A 14,506-nucleotide genomic window follows, 5' to 3' on the forward strand; every position below is an offset into this window, starting at 1 on the left:
CCAACATATCTTAAGTTTCATATTAAGTGGATACGGTGTGATCCATTCCGGTAGTAGCAGCAGCCCCTGTCATTTGATAGATCACCAGTGGTAGCGCAGGAATAAAACACTATCATTTTATTCAAGTGAATAGGCTTCCCTATGCATGTTGCATGAAAGCGCATGTAGTACTAACTACCAAAGGAGCTGCTGGTTAATTTTGGGCTTACCATTACCTTCTGTTCTCCTTGTTGCACGTCTAGGGGATGTCCCGTGGTAGATGACCCAGTAACTTGAGACTGACAATAGATCCACTTAAATGGATTTTATTTGCAAAAACTCAGAGAATTGAACAGTCTTTCAACTTGGGATCAGAGGGCTGGAAAGGAAAGTTCAGGTACTCTCAATGTGAAAGTCCAAAAACGTTAAAGCACTTGCTTACTTTGACTGCATCCAGAGAAGAGCCATTCGCAGCTGGATGAACACTCAGGTTGGACAGTCCCTCTCTCACAAGGCCTAGCAGCCAACAAGGTGCTTACTCAGGAACAAAGTCTTTGTCACTGACATTGTTGCAGAACACGTAGGGAAACTAAGCGGTAGAACACTTGTAGGATACCTGGATCTTTCAGCCCACTTGGCGATATCCACAAGACCGGATTCTCTCAGTTACTTCAGCCCTTCCAGGCTCTTGTTAAGAAAACCAACCCGTACGTGGTGTTCTTCTAAAGAGTCCTGAAATGCTTGAAGTACACTGGGTCTTTCCCGAACCGGAGACAGCACCCACCCACCTCGGAATCCTCCTTTAGTTTCCTTGCCTTGGGCTAGCCAGCTCCAAGACATTAAAGTCATGTGGATCCGCACCCCAGGTCATAGCCTTCCTGGGGGCTGGTCAGGAGGACCAGGACCAGATAATCAGCACATCATACTGGACCTGAACCACGTGATGTCCGCATCTTAAATACCCTCACCCAGAGGGCACAACAAGAGGGCCACTCCCACTGACCTGACTCCAAGGGAGAGAGTAATTCAAGCGCCTGACCAGACCATAGTTCCATGCCCGCCACAAGAGACAGCGCCCCCTGTGGCCAGGTTGAACATCTCACAGTCCAGTCAGACTGATGCAGAGGTCCAATTTAGATAATTACACCCAAACCAAATTGCAGTTTAGGCAACTTTAATTTTAGAAAAACCGCATAGCGTGTGTTCTTTGGGAGCCGCCGCTACACACAGAAATAAAAAAACGCGTTTGCGCGAAGCACAGATGTGACTGGTTCCGTAATGCCTCATTTATAGTGTATTATTTCATAATTCACACTGCTACCACACACAATGGTATAGATCACATTGTAGAGCCATCTTCTACCCCCCTGTGTGTTCCAATGACAAAGTTCCTCAACTCCATCCTCTCCAGATGCCTCATTATCTACACACTTCAATGCGTTTCAAAATTACAATAACAAACCATCTCTGTGCATTGATTGGCCCCCCGGGTCACCTGACCGCGCTGGCGGCTGGAGGATTCTGGGAGATGTAGTCCGGCCCCCCTCCACTCCCATACAAGGACGGGGCTCCGGAACTACTCCCAGCATTCCTAGCGAGAGAAGAATCAGTGTGAAAACCCCCGGCCAACCCGGGAGGTCACGTGACGCTGTGATTGCAGGCAGCATACAGGTATGGCCTCATGTGTATTGTGGGGTGATGTGTGATCTCCGCACTGTACTGTGTGTAGCCGGGGGCGGGTCATGTGACGGCTGGGCTCCGGGGAGTGTCACCTGTGCTGAGTATTGAGCGGGGACACCTCCGGGGACACAATGTGCTGGAGGTCTCCATCCTGGGTTACAATGATACAACTTCATCAATGAAATATGGGACAACTTTTTATATTGACATCTGCTGAATGATATTGTAATACTGATCATTGATCGTCACCCTCCGGACTGGACTAGGGGGCTCATTCTGGGACATGGGTGACGTAGAGCGATGCTGGTGGGGCGATTATTGGGGGGGGCTCCGTAGAGCAGCACTGGCGGGGTGATTATTGCGGGGGTGACGCTGTAGAGTGGTGCTTGCCAGGTGATTATTTGGGAGCACTGTAGAGCGGCACTGGCAGGGTGATTAGTAGGGGGTGGCGCTGTAGAGTGGTACTTGCAGGGTGATTATTTGGGTGCATTGTAGAGCGGCACTGGCGGGGTGATTACTGGGGGGGTGGGGGCTGACGCAGTAGAGTGCTACTGGCGGGTGATTATTTGGGCGCACTGTAGAGAGGCACTGGCGGGGTGATTACTGGGGGTGGGGGCTGACGCAGTAGAGTGCTACTGGCGGGTGATTATTTGGGCGCACTGTAGAGAGGCACTGGCGGGGTGATTACTGGGGGTGGGGGCTGACGCAGTAGAGTGCTACTGGCGGGTGATTATTTGGGCGCACTGTAGAGAGGCACTGGCGGGGTGATTACTGGGGGGGTGGGGGCTGGCGCAGTAGAGTGCTACTGGCAGGTGATTATTTGGGTGCGCTGTAGAGCTGCACTGGCAGAGTGATTACAGGGGGGGGGGGGTCTGGCGCTGTAGAGTGGTACTGGCGGGACGATTATTTTGGTGCATTGTAGAGCGCCACTGGCGGGTGATTGGTGGGGATGGTGGCGCTGTAGAGTGCTACTGGCGGGGGGATTATTTGTGTGCACTCTAGAGCGGCATTGGCAGGGTGATTATTGGGGGGTGGTGCTATAGACCAGCACTGGCGGGGTGATTATTGGGGGGGGGCGCTGTAGAGCAGACTGGCGGGGTGATTATTGGGGGGGGCACTGTAGAGTGGTACTGGCGGATTGATTATTGGGGGGGTGCTGTAGAGCGGCACTGGCGGGGTGATTATTGGGGGGGGGTGCTGTAGAGCGGCACTGGCGGGGTCATTATTGGGGGGGTTGCACTGTAGAGCGGCACTGGCGGGGTCATTATTGGGGGGGTTGAACTGTAGCGCGGCACTGGCGGGGTGATTATTGGGGGGTTGCGCTGTAGAGTGGCACTTGCGGGGTGATTATTGGGGGGGTGCGCTGTAGAGTGGCACTTGCGGGGTGATTATTGGGGGGGTGCGCTGTAGAGCGGCACTGGCGGGGTGATTATTGGGGGGGTGCGCTGTAGAGCGGCACTGGCGGGGTGATTATTGGGGGGGGTGCGCTGTAGCGTGGCACTGGCGGGGTGATTATTGGGGGGGTTGCGCTGTAGAGTGGCACTGGCGGGGTGATTATTGGGGGGGTGCGCTGTAGAGCGGCACTGGCGGGGTGATTATTGGGGGGTTGCGCTGTAGAGCGGCACTGGCGGGGTGATTATTGGGGGGGTTGCGCTGTAGAGCGGCACTGGCGGGTTGATTATTGGGGGGTTGCGCTGTAGATCGGCACTGGTGGGGTGATTATTGGGGGTGGGGGGTTGCGCTGTAGAGCGGCACTGGCGGGGTGATTATTGGGGGTTGCGCTGTAGATCGGCACTGGTGGGGTGATTATTGGGGGTGGGGGGTTGCGCTGTAGAGCGGCACTGGCGGGGTGATTATTGGGGGGGGGGGTGCACACACGTTTCCGTATACGTAGTGTGTAGCAATAAATATCGGTGATGGTAAACCCACATGCTAAAACAAAATGATAAAGTGCCGGCGTCTCGATGTGCAATCACAGATATACACAACAGTAAAAAAGCATCGAACAAGAAATCATACATAAAAAAAACGTCCATAAATATTCTCATTCGTAAAGAAATCTGTGCTTATCACATGTCTTGCACCTAGAAAAAACTAGTAATGACTTATTCACCGCAACCCCTCTGATAAAATGCATCTGTGTTGTGTAGATGTGGTGTGATTCATTGTCAAAATATGTCTGCAGTTTAAAAGAAAAGTGTGGGGTACGGCTTTTTTTCTGAATTGTACTTTCCTAGGTGGCTGCTGCATCTGTCCCCCAGCGGCTCTAAGAACTGAGCGATCAATCACTGCTGATCGCTGGGTCCTCCAGAGCTCCCTGTCAGTCACAGCTCTCTCCTCTGATTACCCCCCCCCCTCCGCACTCACTGAGCTGTGGAGGGGGCAGGAGCGGCCAGCTCAGGCTCTCAGTGGCTCGCTGAGGCGGATGTGGGTCCAGGCATGTGGGCGGATCCCGACTCCAATGTCGATCTTGCACTGAATCCTGTGACATCAGCAAAGAGCACATTTCAGGCCCTTCTCTGCTGAAAACAGGTCATGGGAGTGCAAAACAAAAAACAAAAACGTTTTTTTATTTTTATTTTTTATTGGAATTTATTTTAATTTTAACCTGTACCATGATAGTCAACTTGCCCTTGTTTCCTATGGGGGGGGGGGGGGGGGGTTTGGTTGGGGACCAACCTCCCGATCCTTATATTTCAAATTTTTGGATGGTGGTACAAATTTTTACATTCGTTGCTCATTTAAACTTATGGCTATAGAGGCCATCTATATTTCTTCAGTTTGACCAGAGCAATATGTTACCATAGTAACACTGTACTGTTCGGAAATTTTTTCTATACTTGCTTGGCACAATTTGTAACTGTTGCATATTTTTTCTTCTCTGCAGGAATTCGTAAGACGGGTGTCCTCCAGCGCTACAAAGCACAGTGGGTCCGGGGATGGTGAGTGGTTTCTGCTCCTGGCTTTTGTTGCAAAAGCAAACACTGCATACATAGTTTCAGCAACACATTAAGGATTCTTTGTATCTGCACATGGATTACATAAAAAAAAAAAAAAAAAAAAAAAAGGGGGGGGGGGGGGGGGTGAAATGTAATGTGCACACACACACTTTAATGGCATCCCAGTCTTAGTCCGTAGGGTTCAATATTGAGTCGGCCCACCATTTGCAGCTATAACCGCTTCAACTCTTCTGGGAAGGCTGTCCACAAAGTTTAGGAGTGTGTCCATGGGAATTTTGACCATTCTTCTAAAAGTGCATTTGTGAGGTCAGGCGCCAATGTTGGACGAGAAGGCCTGGCTCACAGTCTCCACTATAATTTATCCCAGAGGTGTTCTGTTGGGTTGAGGTCAGGACTCTGTGCAGGCCAGTCATGTTCTTCCACCCCAAACTCGCTCATCCATGTCTTTATGGACCTTGCTTTGTGCACAGTCATGTTGGAACAGGAAGGGGCCATATTAAAACTGTTCTCTCAAAGTTGGGAGCATAAAATTTGTCCAAAATGTCTTGGTATGCTGATGCCTTAAGAGTTCCCTTCACTGGAACTAATGGGCCAAGCACAACCCCATACCGTAATGCCCCCTCCACCAAATAATTTTGACCAGTGCACAAAGCAAGGTTCATAAAGACATGGATGAGCGAGTTTGGGGTGGAGGAACTTGACTGGCCTGCACAGTCCTGACTTCATCCCCATGGAACACCTTTAGGACTCAGAGATCAGACTGCAAGCCAGGCCTTCTCATCCAACTTCAGTGCCTGATTTCACAAATGCACTTCTGGAAGAATGGTGAAACATTCCCAGAAGAGTTGAAGCTGTTATAGCTGCAAAGGGTGGGCCAACTCAATATTGAACCCTACGGACTAAGACTGGGGTGCCATAAAGATTCATGTTTGTGTAAAGGCAGGCATCCCAATACTTTTTACAAGCTAGTGTATTTCAATCAAATCATTATGTGTTCAGGAAATACCTCCCCTTGAGACAGTGAAGTAATCAGTTGGCTTTTCTGCTTGTCTTTGCTCCAAGTTTACAGTTTAGTTCTTTCAACACATCTCTGGTATCCATTTAGATGTACATTCTCCTCCCTGCTAGCCACGGGGTGCTGCAGACGTTGGCTGTGCAATCTTTGATCAGTCCCTTGATCGCGCACATCTGAGATGATGCCAAAGATGTGTTTTCATATATTGCTTTGGGGCATTATTGAAAGCACAGCGAGGTGTGTGTGTGTGTGTGCGCGTGTGTGCGCGCGCGCATACCCCACGCTACAAATAGGTAAACATTTGTCCTTCAAATTTTATTCTAAAACTGTCCAAATATTTACATCAAAGCCGATGCTATCGATGCCAAACAAATTACATGAGGATGTCATTTTTGACAAAACGCGTTCGTGAAGCCGGAGGCTGTGACATCACCAATCATGTGTGAGTTGCATATTGGGATATGTAGTTTGTTTGGAGCCAATAGTATCTGCTTTGATGTAAATGGTGTGTGTGTTTTTTTATTTTTTTTATAAAATGTATTCTTTTGATTTTACACTTTTTGGAGCGTGGGGCATATATATATATATATATATATATATATATATTTGGAAGGATGCGAAAAGAGGATTGGTTGTTTCTTTTACCTACTATTCAGCCATCAGGCACATTTTGACTTCTCCTGATATTGGGGTCAAACCTTTTCTGTTGCATGTTACTGTGCAGCCCCTCCATGAAAGCAAGCCGGAGTTCCTCTCCCCGCAATTGCTGTTACATTTCAAATTCGGTGCGGCTGTGTTGTTCAATCACTGAGATCTGTGAATGAACTACAAGTCCCATCTGCCACCGCATCAGATGACTTGTATTTCTCAGTGAACTATGACAGTGCTGATGAGTGCTCTTGTAGTCCATTCACACATCCTCCAGCTTTCTAACAGTCTGTACAGAGGGACAAGCAAGAAAGTTGTAGACAGTATCTGCAGGAGCCTGATATTACACCTGCGAGCCACTGATTGCAAGTGCAATGCTCTGCAGGCTCCTGAGAATTTTTTTATTTTTTTAATCCAACATGTTATTAAAGACTGTTCACCTTTAACCACTTGACAAGTAGCAGATTCACCTCTCCCCTTCATGACTAGGCCACTAGTTTTTTTTGTTAGTGGGCAAACGTACAAAATCAGCAGGGGCTCAAAAAAAATAATAATAATAATACTTTTTATATATATAAAAAAAAAAAAAAAAAAAAATTTTGATCCCGAGCTGATTTTGTATGTTTGCCCACTAACAAAGAAATGATCAGTCTATCATTTTTAATGGTAGGTTTATTTAAATAATGAGAGACAAAATAACAAAAATATACAGAAAAATGCCTTTAAAAAAAAAAAAGTTATATATTTTGATTTTAATGAGTGAAATAAGCAGTGGCAAAACGTTCAGGGTTGCAACTTGGCCCTGCCATTCTGCCACTGTGTGGGGGCCCCGAGACCCAGCATCTCCCCCTGCACCTCTGGCTGTCGGTTTGGGATGCAGTGGGAGGTAGCGATCGGCAGCTCTATGGTGCCCACGAGCTGCGGGATCTCCCTGGGGCTTGTAGTTCTCCTCCCTGAGTTTATACAGTGGAGAGGGGCCTCTGACCCGGGCATGTATCAGTTTCACTCTTCACTCCGTGTACAAGTGAGTCGTCTCTGCTTGTACGCTGTTGCTGATGCATGCACCTGGTCAGAGGCCCCTCCCCCTCTCCACTGTGTACATTTGGAAGTTAAACTACTAGCTCCCCTCACACCTCAAGCCCCCCCCCCACCCCCCAGTTGGGGAAGTCCAGAGATGTGTTGGGGGTTGGAGGCGCACAGATCGCAGAAACCAGCCAGGTACAGAAAACCTCTGGGGGGGGGGGGGTGCAGCCCTCTGGGGACCCTTATGTAAGGGTGGAGGAAGCCCTCTGGGGACCCTGATGTAAGGGGGGGATCCTCACTCAGATATGTAATGTAGCCCGAGATCTTTTGTAGACTTAGCAATGCCCCTAGGGCCCCTCATGGTTTCTTGCACCGGGTCCCTAAAGATTCTAGTTACACCTCTGGAAATAAGTATTTGACCCCTTTGCAAAATGTGACTTGGTGGCAAAACACTTATTGGCATTCACAGAGGTCAGAAAAGTTGGAAGTGGTGACAAGTCCCCTACTAGTTTCCAAAGGGCAAGGAAATGGACTGTCTCGGTACCAGTTAGACAGAATACACAAAATGACAGTGAAATAAAATTTTTATTTTATACATAAGGATAAAAGCTGGCTATCCAAATACAGAGAGGAACTTGATAAACAATGTTCATACCAAAAACAGTATTAACCACTTCAGCCCCGGACCAATAAACACCTTAAGGACCAGAGGTCTTTTTACAATTTCGCACTGCACTGCTTTAACTGGTAATTGCGCGGTCATGCAATGTTGTACCCAAACAAAATTTGTGTCCTTTTCTTCCCACAAATAGAGCTTTCTTTTGATGGTATTTGATTGCCTCCGCGATTTATTTATTTTTTTTAAATTTTTTGCGATATAAATGGAAAAAGACCGAAAAATTTTGAGAAAAAATTTATATTTTCTACTTTTTGTTATAAGAAAAATCAAATAAACTCAATTTTAGTCATACATTTAGGGCAAAATTTATTCAGCCACATGTCTTTAGTAAAAAAAATGTCAATAAGCGTATATTTATTGGTTTACGCAAAAGTTATAGCGTCTACAAACTAGAGTACATTTTCTGGAAATTACACAGCTTTTAATTTACGACTGCCTATCTCATTTCTTGAGGTGCTAAAATGGCAGGGCAGTGCCATAGTTACATGTGGAATTGCACCCCAAAATATATTCTGCTGCTCCTCCTGAGTACAAGGATACCACATATGTGGGACTTTTTGGGAGTCTAGCCGCGTACGGCACCCCGAAAACCAATCACTGCCTTCAGGATTTCTAAGGGTGCAAATTTTTGATTTCACTCCTCACTACCTATCACAGTTTCGAAGGCCATAAAATGCCAAAATAGCACAAAACCCCCCCAAATGACCCCATTTAGGAAAGTAGACACCCCAAGCTATTTACTGAGAGGCATGGTGAGTCCATGAAATTTTATATTTTTATTTTATATTTAAGTTGCAGGAATTTTACAATTTTTTTTTTTTTTTGCACAAAGTTGTCACTAAATGATATATTGCTCACACATGCTATGGGCATAAGTCAAATTACACCCCAAAATAAATTCTGCTACTTCTCCCGAGTACGGGGATACCACATGTGGGGGACTTTTTGGGAGCCTAGCCACGTACGGGACCCCGAAAACCAATCACTGCCTTCCGGATTTAAATATAAAATGCTACCAAAAAAAACTGTAAGCGATTGCAGGGATCAGGCCTGACTCTGCGATCGCTGCAGTTATGTGTTTAGTGTTTTCTAAGTGACAGTGATCGATCGATACTGCACTTGGGTGGGCTGGGCGGAGGGGCAAAATGCAGGTGCCAGCAGGTATCTGGGCTGATCCCGCTAACAATGCATTTTTTTGGAACCCTAAACTGCTGGGGATGCTAGTATTGATCTGTTCAGATTCTATACCACTACGGGAGGTTTATGCTTTGCGTGTGGGTGTTAGCGGTACTGGCACTAACCTTGCGCTGCCTGGGGCGATGCAGACCCTGACCCTAAAACCTAATTGATATCACCCGCCGGGTGATCAGGGGGTTAAACCTTTATTGGGTAATAAATGGTGGGTGTCCTGATGCTATAAAAGGCAAACTAACCAGAGTCACCCGTAACAATTATACGGTGATCACTGGTGAAAGGGTTAACTAGGGGCAATCAGGGGGTTCAAATTTTTATTAGGTAGTATATGGGGGTCCCTGGCGCTATATAAAAACCTGACGGGGAACCTAAATAACTAACTAGCTAACCAGCGTCACCAGTGACACTTATACTGTGATCGCTGGTGAAAGGGTTAACTAGGGGCAATCAGGGGGTTAAAACCATTATTGGGTAGTATATCGGGGTACCTAGCGCTATAAAAACCTGGCGGTGAACCTTAAAAAAAAAAAAATGGCTACCTAGCGACATCAGTGACACTAATGCAGCGATCAGAAAAATGATCGCTTAGTGACACTGGCAAAAGGGGATGAAAGGGTTAACTCTAGGGGCAATTAGGGGGTTAAACCTTTATTGGGGGGTGATAGGGGGCTACCCTGGACCTAACACTAACTGCCCTGACAGTTTTTACTTTTACAACTGACACTGAATGCAGTGATCAGTAAATAAATGATCAATGCAATCAGTGACACTGTGACTGGCGGGGGGCGATCGGGGGGGGGGGGTTTGTGTACCTAATGTGTTAGAGTAGTGTTTTGGTGCACTTACTTTCTGTCTTCTCCTTGTAGTCCGGTCAAAAAGACTGCCCCGAGGAGAATGAGATCACTTCCTCCTTCCTGTGTATACAATACACAGTGGGAGGAAGCTTCTCATTGGCCAGGAGCGATCGAGAGGGGGTGGCCAGAAACCAACGGCCATCCCCTCATCACGGATCACTCCTGCAGCGAACCGGACCGCCGTATCCAGCGGGAGGGGGTCTGATCGGACCCCCCCACCCGCTGGAAGGCAGGCACGTACATATGTACGTGCTTGTGCCTGCCTGTGCCATTGTAATGACGTACATTGGCAATACGGCGGTCCTTAAGTGGTTAAAATACAAACTATCAATACATGTGTGTCACTAATACTTGGTGTACTCCCAATAAGGAGGCGAGGGTTATAGTAGGTCCTCACAGGACATGTACTCTACCGCTTCATCAGGAGGATGGTATCTGGAATGGAGTAACAAAATGTACAAGGTAATCAAAGAAACATAAACGCAGAAAAAAACAATAGCACAAGTATTATTCACAATTTATATAGCGCCAACAGTTTACACAGCGCTTTACAATGTATAGGGGAGACAACACTATTACAGTACAATACAAAAGGTACAGGAGGGCCCGGCTCGTAGAGCTTACATTCTAAAGGGAGGGGGTGGTGGTACAAAAGGTAATGGCTGCAGAGAATGATTTGATGGGGCTGGGGTTCATTCACAAGTAGTGAATGAACAAGTGGTAGTGAATAAACATTGCCGCTTACCCATAGACCAGAGCCAAGATCGAGGCACAGCTGACATTCCCCTATGGCGGTGCCTCGGGGGACATATACAGGTGGATGGATAAATCCTCTGTAGCAAAAAGTATATGAAGGCGTATGCATGCTCAGAACGTGAGTTGCTCTGCCACGCCCCCTGCTCATCACGGATGATGTGCTGACGTGCCTACCACCCGCCCAGCTGATCCCCTGCAGAGCCTCGGACATCACCGGAGCGTCCGGGACTTGTGATCACTCGTGCCCAGCTGAACGGACGCCAAAGACTAGCGTGGATATGTACAACATACCTTTTACTACTGCTGCTATGTGAGTTTGATACTACACATTAAACCTGATGTTTTAACCCCATGCTACACTCAGATTGGCGCTGCTTCCTTTTCCCACACATCTCAGGAGGGATTTTGTCCCACTCTTTGCAGATCCTCTCCATCTCATTAAGATTTTGGAGGCTGACATTTGGTAACTCGAACCTTCAGCTCCCTTCACATGTTTTCTATGGGATTAAGGTCTGGAGACTGGCTAGGCCACTCCAGGACCTTAATGTGCTGCTTCTTAAGCCACTCATTTGTTGGCTTGGCCGTGTGCTTTGGGTCGTTGTCATTCTGGAATACCCATCCACAACCCATTTTCAATGCCCTGGCTGAGGGAAAGAGATTCTCACCCAAGATTTGACGGTACATGGCTTCGTCCATCGTCCCTTTCATGCAGTGAAGTTGTCCTGTCCCCTTAGCAGAAAAACTCCACCAAAGCATAATGTTTCCACCTCCATGATTGACAGTGGGGTTGGTGCTCTTGGGGTCATAGGCAATTGGACAAGTGAATCCAAAAGCTGTTTGATAGCCAGGTGGGGGTAACTCCTTTGTTTCTTTATCAATTGGGGCCGGTTCACACTAGATGCCAGATGTTGCATCTAATTCGCACCACCGCATTGCTGTGCAGATCACATGCAATGTCTATGTGCTGTGAATTTCAGCCATACAAACTGTATGGCTGAATTCTCATCACATTCAGACCAAACTCGTGCAGGACCCGTTTTTTTTATTTATTTTTTGGTCCGCACCATAATCTGACCACATGGGTGTTGGCAATGATTGCAGGGTGTCATTAACTTACACTCCGCAATCAGTTTGCGATTTAGATGCGGTGTGAATTTGCCATGAATTCACATCTAGTGTGAACCGAGCCTTAAGCATGTAAATGGTCTGGAGTTGATTCTCAAGCCTCGTACATGCGATCGGATTGTTGGCCAACAGAATGTCAGACTTTTGCCAAATGGCGTGTGACAATTGTTGGCCAACAAACACAAACATAGTGACGTACTTTTCAGCTCTTGAGCATCAACCTGTGGGCACCTTCTGCTAATGTCGTGTTCGGTGAGAATTGATTCCGAGCATGCATGTTTGTACTTTGGACTTTGTGTGACGGACTTGTGTACAGACGATACGAAAATCTGACAACAGATCATTGTCCACCAAAAATTTACTAGCCTGCTGTCCAACATTTGTTGGCTGAAAGTTAGACAACAATTTTTCTGAAGGAGCGTGCTAACGGACGGATTTTAGACAAGTCTGTCATCGCACAATCCCCTGCCATGAATCGGATCGTGTGGTATTTGCATTTGAACGCATGATGTAGATTCTCAGCAATAGATTCCAAAGAAGCTGTCCATGCAAGTGAAACGGGCCATTGTAAAACCTCGTACACACGGTTCGATTTCTTGTAAGACCGAGCGTCTGATTTTTGTCAAAAGCGCGTGTGCAGGATTTTGTCTAGCATACTGGTTATCCGCAAATTGTCGTTCGGCAAACACAAACGTAGTGACGTGCTATGCAAGTATAAAGAGAAAGTTTAATTTTTCAAGCGCCACCCTTTGGGCCCCTTCTGCTAATTTCATGTTAGTAGAAGTTTGAGCGTTGATTCACACTTTTTTAAGTTATGTTATTTTTTATTTGTATGGCAGATGGCATCTCTAATTTAATTTCAGGTTTTATTTTTTATTTTTTTTTCTGCACAAAAATTGTGTAGAATAATACTTGGCTATGTGTTCTTCTTCAAATGACAGTTTGGGAGTAGGCAGTTACATTAAAAACAAAACAATGGAAAATTAACAAGGGACACCAACATAGTTGTTTTTGATCTTAAAAACTCCGGGATAATGGTGTTGTGGTAACTTCCCCCAAAAAAATCCAGCAACCTTAATATTTATATCACTACAAAACAAATGCCTTTTTAAAATCTGTTTGGCATAACTACATTAGTATCACCAGCAAAGCAGCTTTTGTGTGACGATTTCTGTACTGACCATCCAAAAAATCAGACGTTGAGTTCATATCCGACAAAAATTTTATAGCCTACATATCCAGCTTTTGTCTGACGAAAAAGTGAAATCAGCCGTAAAACGCACCATATTAATGATCCGCAAAGCTTCAAAAATGAAACGAATTCATTAGAGAGATAATAGCGACAACATTAGGATGGCCAAATCAACAGTTTGGTACATTCTGAGGAAAGTAGAACTCACTGGTGAGCTCAGCAACATAAAAAGGCCTGGACGTCCACGGAAGACAACAGTGATGGATGATCACAGGATCCTCTCGATTGGTAAAGAAAAACCCATTTACAACATCCAGACAAGTAGGACACTCTCTCCAGGAGGTGGGCGTATCATTATCAAAGTCTACAATCAAGAGAAGACTTCAGGAGAGCAAATACAGAGGGTTCACCACAAGGTGCAAACCATTCATAAACCTGAAGAATAGAAAAGCCAAAAAAAGCCAGACCAGTTCTTTAACCACTACAATACAGGGCACTTTCGCCCCCTTCCTTCCCAGCCCAATTTTCAGCTTTTATCGCTCTAGCGCTTTCAGTGACAATTGTGCGGTCATGCTACACTGTACCCAAATGAAATTTTATCATTTTGTTCGCACAAATAGAGCTTTATTTTGGTGGTATTTATTCACGACTCCGTTTTTTTTCATTTTTTGCAATATAAGCGCAAAAAAAGCGGAAATTTTTCTATTTTAAAAGAAATCCCATAAAATCAAATTTTGTCATAAATTTAAGCCAAAATGTATTCTGCTACATGTTTTTGGTAAAAAAAATTCCATTAAGTGTATAATAATTGGTTTGTGTGATCACGAACATATGTACGCAAATGATCATGTACATATGTGTGCAGGTGATCACGTACATGTGTGTAGGTAATCATTGGGACATGGGATTTTAGTGGGACATATGTGGGGGACATGTTTTTATTATTTGGGGACATGTGTGTTGTGGGGACGGTGTTTATACTGTGTGGTGTGTTGTGCGTTTACACTAGACTGGTGATCAGTGAGTAAAAAGCTGTAAAAAACAGCTCATACTCACTAATCAGCCGGCTGCAGCGATCTGCTCTCCTCTCCTCAGCGATGACTTCTGTGTGAGGAGAGGAGGAGCCGATTGCCTAGCAACCGGCTGTTTGTTTACATCACATGACGGCCGTGATTGGACACGGCCGTCATGTGATCAGGAGGGCCAATCACAGGGCCCTCCTGCCGATCTGAGATGCGCCGTGTCCGGGTGACACGAGCACATCGGGATCGCGCCGCTGCGCGGGCACGCGCTCGCGCTCCTTCTGAAGGACTTTCCTGAACGTCCTATCAGAAGTAGACGGCTCCCACCCGGCCGTATATGTGCATTGGCCGGGTGGGAAGTGGTTAAAAGCATTCTTTG

General features: G+C 46.3%; 1 protein-coding gene across 3 annotated transcripts in view; it reads left to right on the top strand.

The window, feature by feature from the left end:
* The first annotated feature begins 1,570 nt into the window (after positions 1-1,570).
* The window catches only part of LOC143984248 (uncharacterized), a 104,830-nt gene continuing 91,894 nt past the window's right edge, over positions 1,571-14,506 (top strand). The window contains exons 1-2 of one of the 3 annotated variants that reach the window (XM_077484543.1): positions 1,571-1,650; positions 4,547-4,601. In XM_077484543.1, the coding sequence (XP_077340669.1) occupies positions 4,599-4,601 (3 nt within the window). In that variant the 5' untranslated portion in view covers positions 1,571-1,650; positions 4,547-4,598. The remainder of the gene's footprint in view (positions 1,651-4,546; positions 4,602-14,506) is intronic. The other 2 variants (XM_077484531.1, XM_077484537.1) reach the window with 2 other exon arrangements.

This window comes from Lithobates pipiens, unplaced genomic scaffold, assembly GCF_037356315.1.
Source record: "Lithobates pipiens isolate NorthernLeopardFrog02 unplaced genomic scaffold, aLitPip1_a1.2 Scaffold_1, whole genome shotgun sequence".
NCBI classification, from domain to species: domain Eukaryota; kingdom Metazoa; phylum Chordata; class Amphibia; order Anura; family Ranidae; genus Lithobates; species Lithobates pipiens.